At 48.6% G+C, this 16,931-nt stretch overlaps 1 protein-coding gene across 5 annotated transcripts in view; it reads right to left on the bottom strand.

The window, feature by feature from the left end:
* CEP128 (centrosomal protein 128) overlaps positions 1-16,931 on the bottom strand; it is a 270,620-nt gene that overhangs the window by 164,262 nt on the left and 89,427 nt on the right. For all 5 annotated transcript variants that reach the window (XM_073587050.1, XM_073587051.1, XM_073587049.1 and 2 more), the window contains one exon: positions 1,735-1,866. In XM_073587050.1, coding sequence (XP_073443151.1) covers positions 1,735-1,866 — 132 coding nt within the window. The remainder of the gene's footprint in view (positions 1-1,734; positions 1,867-16,931) is intronic.

Genomic DNA, 16,931 nt, shown 5'->3' with positions numbered 1-16,931 from the left:
TGTGACAGTGATCGGGCCCACTCCGGGGCATTTGACACATTGGTCGCTGTCGCAGGGGAGGGCTCCTGGGCGCGTTTGGATTCGCAGGCTTCGCATAAATGCTGCTCTGCGCCCGTGGAAACGCAGCCCGACAAGAGATGCATGCTGTGTAAAAGAACGTGTGCGTCTTTGCTTTTGTTCGGACATGCTGTATCTGTCCGCTGCTGGGGATATGGGGAGGAGGTAGCCTCTCAGGCAGCACTTACCCCAGTCCTGCGCCCCCCCGACCTGGATGCTTTCTTTAAATCGCGCGCCGACATCTGTGGCGCGCACCAGTCTGTAAAATCGCTCTAGGGGCGGTACTCCCACTTTGTGGCCTAGCTCGTGCTCCAAAGCCGGGGCCTCGATTTTTACCGCCGCCGAGTGCAGGGCGGGCTGCCGGAAGTGACACGCGGCCCCGAGTGCGGAACTTCCGGCCGCGGCCTAGCTCAATTTTTCCCCTACCAGACCCGGGGGGGGGGATGGCGATACCAAAAGTGGCGCTACTGACCAGCGCAGTGTTCCTGTCCTGACGGATCCAGCCCTTCTTGCATGGCTAGTGGACACCGCGAGGCATGCTGCAGCTGTGGGCTCCAGCCCGAAATCTTCGCAGGGACCCTCCCCGACCTTCTCCTCACCGATGATCTTCTTCAGCCTGCAGCGCAGGTATGTGAGGGGGTCTTTGATAAAAAATAGGACGGTGCAGGCACCCTAGCTCCATCTAACCCCCTCAGGGGGTGAGGAGAGGAACCGTCCGCCACCTTGCAGCACCGCCGTCTAGCGTTGGTGGAGCAGTGGGGGCCGCACAGACTAGTCTTGTGCCTCTGTGCAAGCCCATGGTTTCAATACCTAGGGGTGGACAGGGCTGTCTGGCATAATGTCCCACGTCGCGGGAGAGGATACGTGGAGGGATACTCGCACGTGGTCGCCCGTTGATGGTTTGGGGAAATCGGATCCTTTCAATAGGATGCGTTGCCCCTGTCTTATCTTCATAAAATAAAAAACAAAGAAAAAAATAGATGTCTGGGGAAAAGTCCCAGAGATGTCCCTCGGTGCGGGAAAGGATACGCGGAGACGATACTCAACGAGTGCTCGCCCGTTGATGGTTTGGGGAGATCGGACCCTTTCAATAGGATCCGTCGCCCCTGTCTCATCTTCATAGTAAACTAGAAAAAAATAGTCTGGAGAGATCCAGACTGTGTGTGCCTCCATAGGACACTAAGCAAAAACGGATTTCCGCCCGCAATAGGGGCGAGGGTGTATACTGTGGAGGAGGAGCTAACCTCTTTTTTTCACTTAGTGTCAGCCTCCTAGCGGCAGAAGCATACACCCACAGTATATGTGTCCCCCAATGAGACGAAGGAGAAAGGCACAAGACCATGTTCTTCTTATCCAACATGGTGCAGAAATGTGTAAATAGCATGATAAATATGGTGTAAATGCAAGCAGATTTCAGGTGCATTCAGCTGGATACGTCCCCCGCTGTGGTCTGAGCATGATGACATGCAGAATACAAAACACTAAAGGTCAGGAGGCGTCTGCTCCAGATATCACACTTATGATCCATGTATTCTGCAATATTTCATATGCAAACCAGATTGCTCCTGCAAGCGCTGTATGAGCACTGTGCTCTGAATGATGCAGAGCATGGACGGGTCAGATACTCCACAAAGTACTACCAACAGGAAGGACATGGACCACACAAGGCCAACTCACCTCCTGCAGCTGAGCAGACACACGGCCCAAGTGATCCTGTTGTCGCTCTGCTTGTTGCCGCTCTGCTTGCTGCCGTTCTACTCTCATCTCTTGCTCCAGTTGCTGCAGCCGCCACTCTACTCGCTCCGAAACCTGACAAATGAGGATTAAATATCAGTGAGAACTGTCTGATAACAGCCGCTGGACTAAAAAAAGGGAACTTATTAGGTGCCGCCAAATACTTTAATTGCTAATATTGCTGCAACAGACAGACAAAATTATAAAAGAAAAAAAAAAAAAAGACAGGACAGGAGTCCTGGCTGATAATGAGACCCCCGTGCAGGACAGAAAGCATGCTTTATTAGCAGATTTTGCCACATAAGAGCAATAATATACTGTATATAGTTCTATGAAGACTCCTTCATCCATGAAGCCTTCCTTTCTGATTCTCTTAACCTTCTGGCTCTTACTGAAACCTGGATCCAGCAGTCAGATACCACCACTGCTGCTGCTCTCATATGGTGGACTACACTTCTCTCGTACCCCAAGATCGGATAACAGAGCAGGTGGAGGCGTTGGTCTGCTCCTATCACCCAAATGTACCTTTTAGGTTATCCCTCAAGTACCCTTACTTATCTTCCCTTCATTTGAGGTCCACGCTGTCAGACTCTAAATCCCCTTCTCCACGTGAGTGGCAGTTGTGTATCGTCCTCCGGGCCCCTCCCATGAGTTCCTGGATCACTTTGTCACCTGGTTTCCACATTTTCTCTCCTGTGACATCCCCACCCTCATCATGGGAGACTGTAACATCCCAATTCCTTTTCCCCACTCCCCATCTGCTACTCATCTTTTATCTCTAACCTCCTCCTCCGGCCTTTCGCAGCTTACTAACTCTCCAACACATGAAACTCCCTCGATTTGGTCTTATTCCGGCTTTACTCAGTGTATCCCGCTTTCTGACCACAACCTTCTTTCATTCTCTGTCAAGAACTGCCATCCTGCCCAGGACACCCCCACTTTCCAGTTTCCACACTTATAGAAATATACAGGCCATTAAAGGGAATCTGTCACCGCATTTTAGCCCTATAAGCTGCGGCCACCGCCATCAGAGGCTTATCTACAGCACTCTGTAATGCTGTAGATAAGCCCCCGATGTAACCTGAAAGATTAGAAAAACGAGTTAGATTATACTCACTGGAGGGAGGGTGCGGTGGGTGTCGCGGTTCGATCCGGCGCCTCCCATCTTCATACAATGACGTCCTCCTCCTTGGTTCTCCCTCGGCTCCTGCGCAGGTGTACTTTATCTGCCCTGTTGAGGGCAGAGTAAAGTACTGCAGTGCGTAGGCGCCGGGAAAGGTCAGAGGGGTCCGGCGCCTGCGCACTGCAGTACTCTGCTCTGCCCTCAACAGGGCAGATAGAGTACACCTACGCAGGAGCCGAGGGAGAAGGAGGAGGACATCATCGTATGAAGATGGGAGGTGTCGGACGGGACGGCGACACCCATCGGACCGGGCCGAACGCCGGGGTGAGTATAATCTAACTCTTTTTTCTTATCTTTCAAGTTACATCGGGGGCTTATCTACAGCATTACAGAATGCTGTAGATAAGCCCCTGGTGGTGGTGCCAGCAGCTGATAGGGCTAAAATGAGGTGACAGACTCCCTTTAACACCCAGAAACTTATGAAGAATTTGCAGTCATCATTGGTTCCAATCTCCTCCCTCTCATGTTCTGACTCTGCACTGAAGCATTAGAACAAAACACTGCAAAGTGCTTTGGATGAAGCTGCACCTCCTATACATAGAACAACTCGGCACAGACAGCGACAACCCTAGCACATGCTGCAAACATCTACAGCAAAGCTCCAGGTGCGCCAAACGTCTGTAGAGAAAATCCAATCTGCCCAAAAATTTTCATCCATTATAAGTTTATGCTTAAAACATACAACACTGCCCTTCACCTCTCCAGCCAAACCTATTTCAGCACCCTCATCACCTCACTATCCAATAACCCGAAACGTCTCTGAAACTTTTCATTCCTTACTCAACCCAACAGTGCAGGCTCCAACCACGGATCTCCGCGCTGATGATATGGCCAATTATTTCAAAGAAAAAATTGACCATAGCCGACAGGAGTTTTTCTCCTAATCCCCTCATACCATGCACTGTCCTCCCTCCCCCATTGCATTTAGCTCACTCCCTGACTTTGACCCAGTCACAGAAGAAGAAGTAATCAGGCTCCTTGCATCTTTACGCCCTACTACTTGCACCAGTCCTATTCTGTCACATCTCCTCCAGTCCATTTCCCCAGCTGTCACCACTCACCTAACAAAAATATTCAACCTCTCTCTTTTCCAGTATCTTTCACTCCTCATTTAAGCATGCCATCATACAGCCATTACTTAAAACAACATCTCTTGACCAAAACTGGGCCGCTAACTACGAGGGGCGCCTGAAAACTTCGAGGCCCACCCATGAAATCTTTTTTGCATGGTCTTGTTTTGCAATGCAATATGTTATTTAGTTAGTTGAATGGTCTCATGAGCAATCTGGATTTATTTTGATTTTTTTTGTTTCCGTTACAGCATTTTTAAGTTGGGTCGCAAGGCTGAAATATGGAAATGTAGAAGATGGCAAAGCTCACACATTGGCTGTTGCAATGGCTCCAATTCCACCTTCCACCAAGGTGCTTTTCCATCTGTGGGAATAGGTGATAGTCCGAGGGAGCCAAATCAGGGGAATAGGGTGGGTGCTGAAGCAGTTGGAAACCACAGGCGCCCCTCATATAGACCAGTCTCTAATCTTCCCTTCATCTCTAAACTCCTGGAACTCTTGGTCCACTCCTGTCTTATCCGCTATCGCTCAGATAACTCTCTTCACAAGCACATTTAAACTGGTAAATATTAATTCATCCATTCCATCCATAAAAACTAGAAGGATGGGGGTACCAGTTCATCTCCCTTCCGAACATAATGCTAGCGAGCAACCTTCGAAAAAGAGAAAAATAAACATTTCTTGGGAGACTGCCATCATAGGATAAAAGACAAAATATCCATTTTCCACTGGGCCACAGATTACTCTATAGGAAATATGACTCCAACAGTCAATCAGATATTCTCTGATGGCCCATGAGTTTGGTTATACTTCTTTCTTCAGTGTTGCGGATTCTGGTGAAGTCGCTGCTCATTTAGATCAAGCCAGCGGAGTGCTTCCTTTGGATTTTCAAAAACGGAGGTCCCTCCCAGGGCGGTCACTATAAGTTTCACAGGGTAGAGCATAGAATATGGTATTTGTAGCTGCCTCAGATGACGTTTCACATGCATAAATTGTGCTCTGCGTTTTGACACTTCAATGGAGTAGTCAGGGAAAAAGGACACATTTTGGCCATTGAGGGATATGTCCCCTTTTTCACGAGCTGCCTTAAGGATGTTGTCACGGTCCTTATAAAGAAGTAATTCCATGAGGACTGGGCGCAGAGGTGCTCCCGGTGTTGATGGCCGGTTAGGTACTCTACGTGCCCTCTCCACAGCAAAGAAAGGGGTCAAGGGAGTGCAACCATTTCTCAAAATAATCAGTAGGGTCGTTGCTCTTTTTTTTTTGTCAGGTATGCCAATTACCCTTATATTATTCCTCTTAAGTCTGTTCTCCAAATCTTTTGTTTTGGCCAGCAAGGTCAAGATCTGTTGATCATGTCTACGGTTGTCACTGATAATTTGAGGCTGTTTAGCCTCCAGGTCACTAATTCTCCCTTCAGATGCTGTAGTGCGTTCTTTTACTTTTTGCAGCCCGTCTCACATAGGAAAGTTCTTCTTTAATCTCACCCATCTGGTTACTAAGTGAGGATAGAGTAGATCCATCTATATACAGTTAGGTCCATATATATTTGGACAGAGACAACATTTTTCTAATTTTGGTTCTAGACATTACCACAATGAATTTTAAACAAAACAATTCAGATGCAGTTGAAGTTCAGACTTTCAGCTTTCATTTGAGGGTATCCACATTAAAAACAGGGTGGCACATGTTAAGGAGCTGAAACTCCTAAACCCTTCATCCAATTTTAAAGGAACCAAAAGTAATTGGACAATTGACTGCAAGGCTATTTCATGGACAGGTGTGGGCAATCCCTTCGCTATGTCATTCTCAATTAGGCAGATAAAAGGCCTGGAGTTGATTTGAGGTGTGGTGTGGTGCTTGCATTTGGAAGGTTTTGCTGTGAAGGAAACATGCGGTCAAAGGAGCTCTCCATGCAGGTGAAACAAGCCATCCTTTAACTGCAAAAACAGAAAAAACCCATCCGAGAAATTGCTACAACATTAGGAGTGGCAAAATCTACAGTTTGGTACATCCTGAGAAAGAAAGGAAAAAAAGCACTGGTGAACTCATCAATGCTAAAAGACCTGGGCACCCACGGAAGACAACAGTGGTAGATGATCGCAGAATAATCTCCATGGTGAAGAGAAACCCCTTCACAACAGCCAACCAAGTGAACAACACTCTCCAGGAGGAAGGCGCATCAATATCCAAATCTACCACAAAGAGAAGACTGCATGAAAGTAAATACAGAGGGTTCACTGCACGGTGCAAGCCACTCATAAGCACCAAGAATCAAAAGGCTAGACTGGACTTTGCTAAAAAAAATCTAAAAAAGCCAGCACAGTTCTGGAAGAACATTCTTTGGACAGATGAAACCAAGATCAACCTCTACCAGTATGATGGAAAGAGAAAAGTATGGCGAAGGCATGGTACAGCTCATGATCCAAAGCATACCACATCATCTGTAAAACACGGCGGAGGCAGTGTGATGGCTTGGGCATGCATGGCTGCCAGTGGCATTGGGTCACTAGTGTTGATGATGTGACACATGACAGAAGCAGCTGAAGGAATTCTGAGGTATTCAGAGCCATACTGTGTGTTCAGATCCAGCCAAATGCAGCAAAACTGATTGGTCGTCGTTTCATACTACAGATGGACAATGACCCAAAACATAAAGCCAAAGCAACCCAGGAGTTTATTAAAGCAAAGAAGTGGAATATTCTTGAATGGCCAAGTCAGTCACCTGATCTCAACCCAATTGAGCATGCATTTCACTTGTTAAAGACTAAACTTCAGACAGAAAGGCCCACAAACAAACAGCAACTGAAAACCACCACAGTGAAGGCCTGGCAGAGCATCAAAAAGGAGGAAACACAGTGTCTGGTGATGTCCATGAGTTTAAGACTTCAGGCAGTCATTGCCAACAAAGGGTTTTCAACCAAGTATAGAAATGAACATTTTATTTACAATTATTTAATCTGTCCAATTACTTTTGGTCCCTTTAAAAACAGGGTGGCACATGTTAAGGAGCTGAAACTCCTAAACCCTTCATCCAATTTTAATGTGGATACCCTCAAATGAAACATGGATTTTTGTGATAACTTACCATAAAATCCTTTTCTCCAAGATGCTTATTGGGGGACACAGATACTGTGGGTGTATGCTTCTGCTGCTTGGAGGCTGACACTAAGTGAGAAAAAGAGGTTAGCTCCTCCTCCGTCGTATACACCCTCGCCCCTATTGCAGGCAGAACTCAGTTTGGTGCCAAAGCAGTAGGAGAACAACAAAATCAGCCTTAATACAGGTACATGTCTAGAAAAGGACCACCCTTATATCACATAAATAAATGCGCATTAACTAAACAGAAACAGAGCCAACTGGCTAATAGGGTGGGTGCTGTGTCCCCCAATGAGCGTCTCAGAGAAAAGGATTTTACGGTGAGTTATCACAAAAATCCATGTTTCTCCTTCGCCTCATTGGGGGACACAGATACTGTGGGACGTCCTAAAGCAGTCCCTGGGTGGGAGATTGACTCACCGATCCAAGCTACATGGACCTCTTGTTTAACAGGTACGCCACCGCTGCTTGGAGAATCCTTCTACCCAGGCTCGCATCCGCTGAGGCCTGAGCATGGATATTATAATGTTTGGCAAATGTGTGGAGGCTGGACCAGGTTGCTGCCTTGCAAACCTGTTCAGTCGAAGCCTGGTGCCGAAGCGCCCAAAAGGCGCCCCCTGCCCGGGTATAGTGCGCTCCGATCCCTGCTGGAATCGGGGTGCCTCTAATGCGGTAGGACTCCTGAATCGTTCAACGAATCCATCTGGCTATGGTCGATTTTGAGGCAGCGAGTCCCTTCCTGCGTCCTTCGGGGAGCACAAACAGCGTGTCCGTCTGACGAAAGGGTGCCGTCCGCGACACGTACCTCTGGAGGGCTTTTACCAGGTCTAACGTGTGAAGAGTCTTTTCCACATGGCGCACCGGTGCTGGACAAAATGAAGGCAAAACAACATCTTCTTCATTAATGTGAAAAGAGGACATGACTTTCGGCCGAAAAGGAGGGGCTGGTCTGAGGACCACCTTATCCCTATGGAAAGTGAGGAACGGAACTCAGCAGGATAGGGCCGCCAGCTCTGAAACCTGCCTGATGGAAGTGATGGCCACTAGGAACACCACTTCCCAGGTAAGGTACCTCAAAGAGATATTCTGAAGCGGTTCAAATGGAGCTTCCTGCAGAACACTTAGGACCATGTTAAGGTCCCAGGTGTCCATAAGCGCCTTCTATGGAGCTACCAAGTGGGAGACTCCCTAAATGAAAAGTCTTCACCTGCAAATTAGTAGCAATTCTGCGCTGGAACAGGACGGATAAGACCGATATTTGTCTCCTGAGGGAACCTGGGGCAAAGCCCGAGTCTAATGCTCTACCAACTGAGCTATCCGGGCTCTCTAAGCCTGACTGAAGAAAAGCCAAGATGTTGGGGATCGAGAATCCCAGCGGAGAAACATCGCGGTGTCAACACCAAGCAAAGAACACCTTCCAGGTGTGGTGGTAAATTCGTGCTGAAGCAGGCTTCTGGGCGCCAATCATTGAAGCGACCACCTCGCTCCCGAACCCTGCCTGGGTTAGAATCCAAGATTCAACGGCCATGCCGTCAAACACTGGGTCCCTGAGTTCGGGTGGCAAATCGGCCCTTTGAGACAGTAGATCTGGGCGCTCTGGCAGGCGCCAAGGAACGTCGGCGAGCAGCTGCATTAGATCTGCGTTCCACGCTCGACGGGGCCAGCAGGATCGCCGGCACCCCTTCCGTCTTGATCTTTTTGATGACTCTCGGAAGTAGTGGCAGTGGGGGAAATAGATATGGGAGACGAAACTGGTTCCATGGCAGAACCCACGCGTCCACCGTGAATGCCTGCGGGTCCCTGGCCTGAGCGACATATGTGGGCACCTTGGTACTCTGGAAGCCATCAGGTCCACATCCGGAGCTTCCCACAGTTGACAAATCTGCTGAAAAACTTTCAGCTGTAGAGACCACTCTCCGGATGCAAGACCCTGCCCTCTGAGAAAGTCTGCCGCCCAATTTTCCACACCCCAGGATGTGGACCGCCGGAATCACCGAGTGGTTTGCTTCGGCCCACTGAAGAACGAGCTCCCCCTCTGGTTGCTCTGCTGCGGGTGCCCCCTTGATGATTTATGTAAGCCACCGGCGTGGCGTTGTCCGATTGAATCCAGACAGGGCGGCCTGATAGAAAGTGAAGAAACTTCTGCAGAGCCAACCGAATTGCTCGTATCTCCAATAAGTTGATCGGGAGGCGTGCCTTCTGTGGCGACCACCGTCCCTGGGCTGTGTGGTGGCGAAACACTGCTCCCCCACCGAGGAGACTGGCGTCGGTTGTCATTACCAGCCAATGATCTGGGGGGAAAGGTTTCCCCTGGGTCAGAGAGGAACTGGTTATCCACCATCCGAGCGACTGCCTGGCTTGAGAGGACAGTCGGCACTGCCGATCGAGCGTGAAAGGATTCTTGTCCCAGGCTGACAAGAGGGCGTGCTGCAGGGGCGAAGGTGGAACTGGGCGACAGGTATCGCTTCCATTGCTGCCACCATTTTCCCTAGAATCCTCATCCCGGATCGGATGGTATGAGGGACTGGTTGGCAAAGTGTCCGGACTCCCTGCCGGAGAGCTAGCGCCTTTTCCTGACGGAGAATTACCAGCCCTCGGCAAGTGTCGAAGATCATTCCTAGGAAGGAGATCCTCTGAGCTGGCACAAGAGATGACTTCTTTGCATTGCCAACCATGCTAAGCGGGCAAGAGTATCTAGCGTGATGTTGACCTTTTCCTCGCATGCCCGTATTGACTGGCCCTTGACCAAGAGGTCATCCAGATAAGGCAAGACGACTATGTCTCGAGAATGCAGTGTGGCCATGACAACTGCCATAACCTTTGTGAACACTTTGGGAGCCGTGGCTAGCCCGAAGGGTAGCGCTACGAACTGAAAATGTTGATCGCCGATGGTGAAGCGTAGAAACCTCTGATGAGGAGGAAAAAAGGGAATATGCAGATATGCGTCCTGGATGTCTATTGAGGCCAAGTATTCTCACTGCTCCATGGCCGATATGACTGAACGGAGAGACTCCATCCGGAAATATCTGATCCTGATGAATTTGTTCAGAAACTTCAGGTCCAATACAGGCCTGACAAACCCGTCCTTTTCGGGAACCGCAAAAAGGTTGGAATAGAACCCCTGTGCTCTTTCGTGTTCTGGCACTGGATCAATGACTCCGTTGTGCTGGAGCGATTTGATGGCTCCCAATTGAGCCCTTGCCTGGGTATACACCCTAGGAAGCCAAGAAGAAAAAACCGACTTGGAGGATATCTGACAAATTCTATTCTGTAACCCGAGGCCACCGATTCCTTTCCCCATGCGTCGTGAGCGACAGTGACCCAGACGTAGTGAAACCAGAGGAGGCGGCCGCCCACCTTGCCGGTGACGTCTGGTAAAGGCCTCGAGTCATTCGGCCGACGATCTTTGGGATCTGGATCGCCTCGATCTGGGCTGCTTAGTATGCATTCTCCCCAATGGGTTGGCTCTATATGAGACCTGCCATTCCCTATCCTGGTTGGGGCGGCCTGAGGCGGCGGAATTGGCCGCTGTAGTCCACCCGGGGTTGCGAAAGGCCCGAAAACGTGCCTGAAATCGGGTGACGAAAAAGCGTTTTGCCCTTTTCTTGAGGGAGAAACCCGTTCTTTCCTCCTGTGGAGTCAGAGATAAGTTGATCCAACTTCTCCCCAAATAGGTGGCCGCACTGATAAGGCAGGGAAGTCAAGGACTTCTTAGAAGTAGGATCAGCTCGCCATGTCCTTAGGGTACCGTTACACCTAGCGACTCACCAGCGATCCCGACCAGCGATATGACGCGGTCAGGATCGCTGGTGAATCGCTAGGTGGTCGCTAGTGAGCTGCCACTCAGGCAGATCTCACCAGCGACATCGCTAGGGACGGGGATCGCTACTTACCTGTCAGACGCGGCGATCCTGCGTCCTCCCGCCCGGCTCCACGCGTCGCTCGTCGTCACAGCAGGAAGGACCGCAGGAAGTGACCGACGAGAAATGGTCCAGCAGCTTCTCGCGCGATCAGCGATAACCAGGGGGGGAGCCGGTCGGAGGTAAGTAACACATGCAGCGATATCGCTAGCAATATCGCTGTAACGTCACAAAATCGGTGACTTTACAGCGATATTGCTAGCGATATCGCAGTGTGTAACGGGGGCTTTAACCATAGGGCTCTTCTGACAGAAATTGCATTAGCGGCCGCAAGTGCCGAGCAATTGTCCGCATCCCAAAACGCATTGATTACATAGTCTCCGGTCATCGCCATCTGACCTGCGACCTCCGAAATCTCTGCAGGTAGATCCTGCTCCTGCGCGACCTTGTTTAATGTTTCTGACCATGATATCATAGCCTTGGCTACCCAAGTTGCTGCGAATGAGGGAGCGAGCGCTGACCCTGACGCCCCATATACTGAGCGAGCTAAGCTCTCTATAAGGCGATCCGTGGGATCCTTAATTGAGGAAACCCTAGGGACGGATAGCAGGGTCATCCTCAATCCCTAGGGTCTGATTGACGGCTTCCATGAGGCTGTCCACTGTTTCACGTGACCCTGGAGTGTCCAGGTCAAGGGGCTCGTCTGAGTCGCAATCTGAGGTCTGCTCGCTATCAACCACTGGTGACAGGGAGCGAGAAGCAGAGCTTACGGATGCCAAGGCAACGGATGGACTGGGCGACACCGTGTGGATTAGTTTCCTCCGGGTCTGCCTGGAGTGAGAGCGGCCCCTGCAGGCCGGAGGCTTTTGTGAGGTGGAGGTTCCCTGTAAGGCCGGCGAGCCATTGTCCCTGCCCCTATCTGGGGCAAGAAGGGACTCTATTGCTCTCGTAAGTGACACCATGGACTGTGACAGAGATAGGGCCCACTCCGGGGACACCTTGGCTACAGTCGCAGGGGAGGGCTCCTGGGCGCGTTCGGAGTCACAGGCTTCTGGCTCTGTGCTTGTGGAATCCTAACCCCACAAGAAATGCATGCGGCATACGTGTGCGATTTACCCTTTTCGGTCATATTGCTGCCAGGCCTAATTTATATGAGGGTTGAGGGGAAGGGAGGAGGGAAAAAAAAAAAAAAAACCACCTTTAATCGCCCGTAGCGCGCCCCAAGGGTCGGGGGTCACACTTACCCCGTCCTGTGTCCCCACGCGTTCCTGCCGCTGCCTCTGCGCTCCGCTGCCCCTGCACTCCGCTGCCCAGCATTCCTTTCCTCTAGGTGGGCTGGGACGTTTCTCTCCCGGACGCAGCCTACCCTGCGATGAAGCCGGGGGCTCAATTTGTCCGGCGGCGCCGGAAAGGACATCACGCCGGGGGCGGGACTTCTGCCCGCAGCTTAGTCACGGCCGAAGCCGCGGGCTAAATTTTGCATGCCCGCTGCGGGGGGGGGGGGAGAGAGGGGGAGCACGCTGGCGGTCTCGGCCTTTTCCCCCTGCAATCCCTGCCGCCGGAAGGAGGCAGGAGGGAGGAGGCAGGAGAGGGAAAGGATTGCCTTACACTCCCCAAGATGCCTGGAGTTTCCCCGGAACGCTGCCGCAGGGCACTCCCCAGCCCTCCATACCTGACTCCGGATCTAGCACACCAGGTAGAGGGGATTGGGTTAAGATTTGGCACCCTAGCTCCGTCTAACCCCTTCAGGGGGTGAGGAGAGGGTCCGTCCGCCGCCTTGCAGCAGCGCCGTCTAGCGTTGGTGGATTAGAGGGGGCCGCACAGATTAGTCTTGTGCCTCTGTGCAAGCACATGGTTTCTATACCTAGGGGTGGACAGGGCTAAGTCCGGCATCATATCCCACGTCGCGGGAGAGGATACGTGGAGGGACACTCGCATGTGCTCGCCTGTTGTTGGTTTGGGGAAATTGGACCCTTTCAATAGGATCCGTTGCCCCTGTCTTATGTTCATAAAATAACAAACAAAAAATAGAAGTCTGGGGAAAAGGGCCCAGATATGTCCCTCGGTGTGGAAAGGATATGTGGAGACGATACTCAACACGTGCTCGCCCGTTGATGGTTTGGGGAGATCGGACCCTTTCAATAGAATCCGTCGCCCCTGTCTTGTCTTCATGGAAAAAAGAAGTCTGGAGAAACCCAGATACGTGTGCCTCCAAAGACACTAAGCAAAAAAAATGAGTTCCGCCCGCAATAGGGGCGAGGGTGTATAACACAGAGGAGGAGCTAACCTCTTTTTTTCACTTAGTGTCAGCCTCCAAGCGGCAGAAGCATACACCCACAGTATCTGTGTCCCCCAATGAGGCGAAGGAGAAAGCTGAAAGTCTGAACTTCAACTGCATCGGAATTGTTTTGTTTAAAATTCATTGTGGTAATGTCTAGAACCAAAATTAGAAAAATGTTGTCTCTGTCCAAATATATATGGACCTAACTGTATATAAATGCCTTAAATTGTCTGTCATCCACTTCCTTCTGGATGTCCCCGAATCTCACAATCCACCGCGCCGCACCGGAAGTACGCCGACCGCCATATTGGAATACCCAAGTGATGGGTATTTCAATATTGCACCCGCTGGTGGTACCAGGCCCTTCCACAGTACCACCAGCGGGACACCGCCGGGACCCCCCGCCGCCGCCGCTGCTGGACCCCCCCGCCGGACCCGCCGCTGCCTGCCCACCCACCTCCGTGCAGTCACAGCCGGCAAGAAAGACAGCGGCTTGCGGGCTGTGCTGGAGATGGGGTGCGGGCGCCCTCTGGTGGCGCATTGCGGAGCATTGCTGGAGCATTGCGGCTTTAAGTCTCTATTTAACAGAGGCTCCCATAAGAGGTCACCGAAGAGAGATTTTTTAGACCTAAGTTATCCATTAAGAAACCGCTTAAATCCACACAGCGGACCAGAGGGCCAGAGGTAATTAACCTGTCCCAACGCCCCCTGACTGAAACTGAGATGTGTGTGCTTAGTAAAGGCCTTTCGTTTGTACCAACATCAGACATAGACATTTTTGAAACCGTGAAAGATCTACACCTGTTCGCCCGTAAATTAAAATCGAAAAAGCATTTCTCTAAACAAGATCAGAGGTTTTCCCAAGAGTTGGGTATTTCTGAAGATTTATTACAGGATGTACGGTTCCTGTTTCATCAGGGGGATGCTGATCCTAATCTTAAAGGTGAGGGCCCATTTACAGATCTAAAGAAAAAGAGTACGGTTATGCCCCCTCCCACAGGTGATGTTAATTCAATTGATATCTTTGTTAATCTTGTTACAAATGATTTGATGAAATCAGGAGATCTTTTAAATTCAAGGTCCTATAACTTGGGGAAAGAGGAGATGGAAAGCCTTAAGAGACTTGAGAATGACAGTAGTGTCACTATTAAAAGCTCCGATAAAGGAGGGAACATTGTTGTCATGGATACATCTAGTTATAAGAATATGTGCCTTTCTATACTAGAGGACAAGTTGAGTTATGAGATGTTACCATCAAACCCCATAGTGAGTCTCTCTGATTCTCTTAGGACGCTAGTTAATGAAGGTCTTGACTCTGAAGTCATTGATAAAAAAGAAAAAGACTTCTTGATTCCCTTGCATCCTACCATGGCGACATTTTATTGTCTCCCGAAAATCCATAAAGGTCTGACCCCTTTAAAAGGTCGACCTATAGTGGCAGGTATTAATAGTGTGACTCAGAATTTAGGAATGTATATAGACCAGATTTTAAGACCTTTTGTGACGAACTTGAGTTCATATATTAGAGATACAGGCGATCTTCTATGCAAACTAGATGGTATATGCCTTGAGGAAGACATGATTTTTGGGAGTATAGATGTGGAGGCTTTGTACTCCTCGATACCCCATGAAAAAGGCCTGATGGCCGTGGAATACTATCTAAAGTCCCGAGGACGCTTCTTTATGAAACATAATGATTTCGTTTTAAAGGCTTTGAAATTCTGCCTTACGAATAATGTCTTTCTCTTTGGGAATAAGTACTTCCACCAGCTCAGGGGCACTGCAATGGGTTGCCCTTGTGCGCCCACTTATGCAAATTTGCTCCTGGGCTGGTGGGAGGAAAAAATTGTGTTCAATTACACGAATTCTCGACATGATAGCGTAGCCATATGGCTGCGCTATATTGATGATATTTTCGTGATTTGGAAAAGTACAGAATCTGAGTTTATTTCTTTTGTAAATGACCTTAATTGTAATAATTTAGGCCTGAGATTCACGTATGAGGTACATAGATCAGAAATGAGATTTTTAGATGTGTTTGTCTAAAAGGGAATTGATGGAACCTTAGAAACAAGCAATTATAGGAAACCAACAGCTACTAACTCACTTCTAAGATGGGAGAGCAGTCATCCTCTTCCACAAAAAAGAGGGATACCAAAAGGACAATATTTGAGGTTACGCCGTAACTGCTCAAACCCTCAGAAATTTAAAGAACAAGCTGATGATATGAGGGAGAGATTTTAGGAGAGAGGATATCCAGATCATGTTTTGAAGGCCGCCTATGAGGAATCTTTAAAGAGAGATCGACAAGAACTACTAAGGAAGGTAGAGAGAAAAGAAGATAAAGAGGTCACACGCTTTATTACTAAGTTCTCGAATGGGTCAGAAAAATTTAAAGAAATTTTAGAACGACACTGGCCAGTTCTTAAAATGGATACAGATATTGAGAAAACTTTAGGCTCTAAACCGCAAGTGACATACAAAAAGAATAAATCTTTGAAAGACAGACTTATGCATAGTCATTTTAGAGAGACTCCAGCACGTACCTGGTTAGAAAGGGAGGTAAAAGGTTGTTATAGGTGCGGTAACTGTATAGCATGTCAGTCAGTAACACAAGGGAAAACCTTTAGGAGTACGAACAACAAGAAAGTTTACACCATTAGACAGTTTATTAATTGTTGTACTACTGGGGTGATTTATAAGGCAACGTGTATATGTGGGATGGAATATATAGGGAAAACAAGAAGAGAGTTCAGGAAGAGAATACGCGAACACGTTGGTGATGTGGTGAATCGAAGAGATACAGCTATAGCGAACCACATCAATAGGACACATCAAGGTGATTATAGCAAAATTCAATTTATTGGGATTGAGAAAGTTCCCTACCCCCATAGAGGAGGAGACTGGGATAAAGCGATCCTCCAGAAGGAATGTAAATGGATTTTCTGGTTGAGGACACTCCAACCAACAGGCCTGAACGACCAACTATCTTTTACGGCTTTTCTATAATTTATCCTCCCACATATAAAGAGGTTCGAGCCCCAGAGGACAAGCTCCATTGTGCCCCACGTAAAACCAGATCCCTGTATAGGGGTTAAAGGGTAGTGTGATTACTCAGGAGGGAGACCAAAGGGGTTATACTTTTTTAATAGGATATATGTTATTTTTCGTTCTCTAAAATGCGGAGTAAAGCCTTTAAAATAAAGCGTAGGGAGATAAAGAGAAGACAAGAAGCTTCTTCCTGAAGGTAGATGTATCGAGTCTGAGTCAAGTACTGTACATTGTCCTAGGTGATCGATTGGGATAGTTGAAAGGAGAAATTCAAGGAATATCTAAGAGTAGAATACCTTGAATTTATTATCTAAAGGTCTTAAAATTGGATGGTGAACATGTGAAGTATGCCCAAAATGACTGTTATTTATTAACACCTATATTTTATACAAGGGTAAGATTTATGCCCATATGTATTTTTGAGGATTGGAGAGTGAGCACTTCTGTTACAACTAGTGACTATAAGTTGAAGTATGTATATGCCACTTATCATTAGATGGCGGTGGATATTTGCCATATAATGTTAAAAAATGTAAATTATAATTATATGCGTGTATAGATCGATATTGATCGGTTAAAAAATATTGCGCGGTATG

The sequence above is a fragment of the Dendrobates tinctorius genome, unplaced genomic scaffold (genome assembly GCF_039654945.1).
Source record: "Dendrobates tinctorius isolate UK_male_01 unplaced genomic scaffold, ASM3965494v1 ptg000010l, whole genome shotgun sequence".
NCBI classification, from domain to species: Eukaryota; Metazoa; Chordata; class Amphibia; order Anura; family Dendrobatidae; genus Dendrobates; species Dendrobates tinctorius.
Note: the sequence above shows the minus strand (reverse complement) of the source record. Positions and strands in the feature narration are given on the sequence as shown.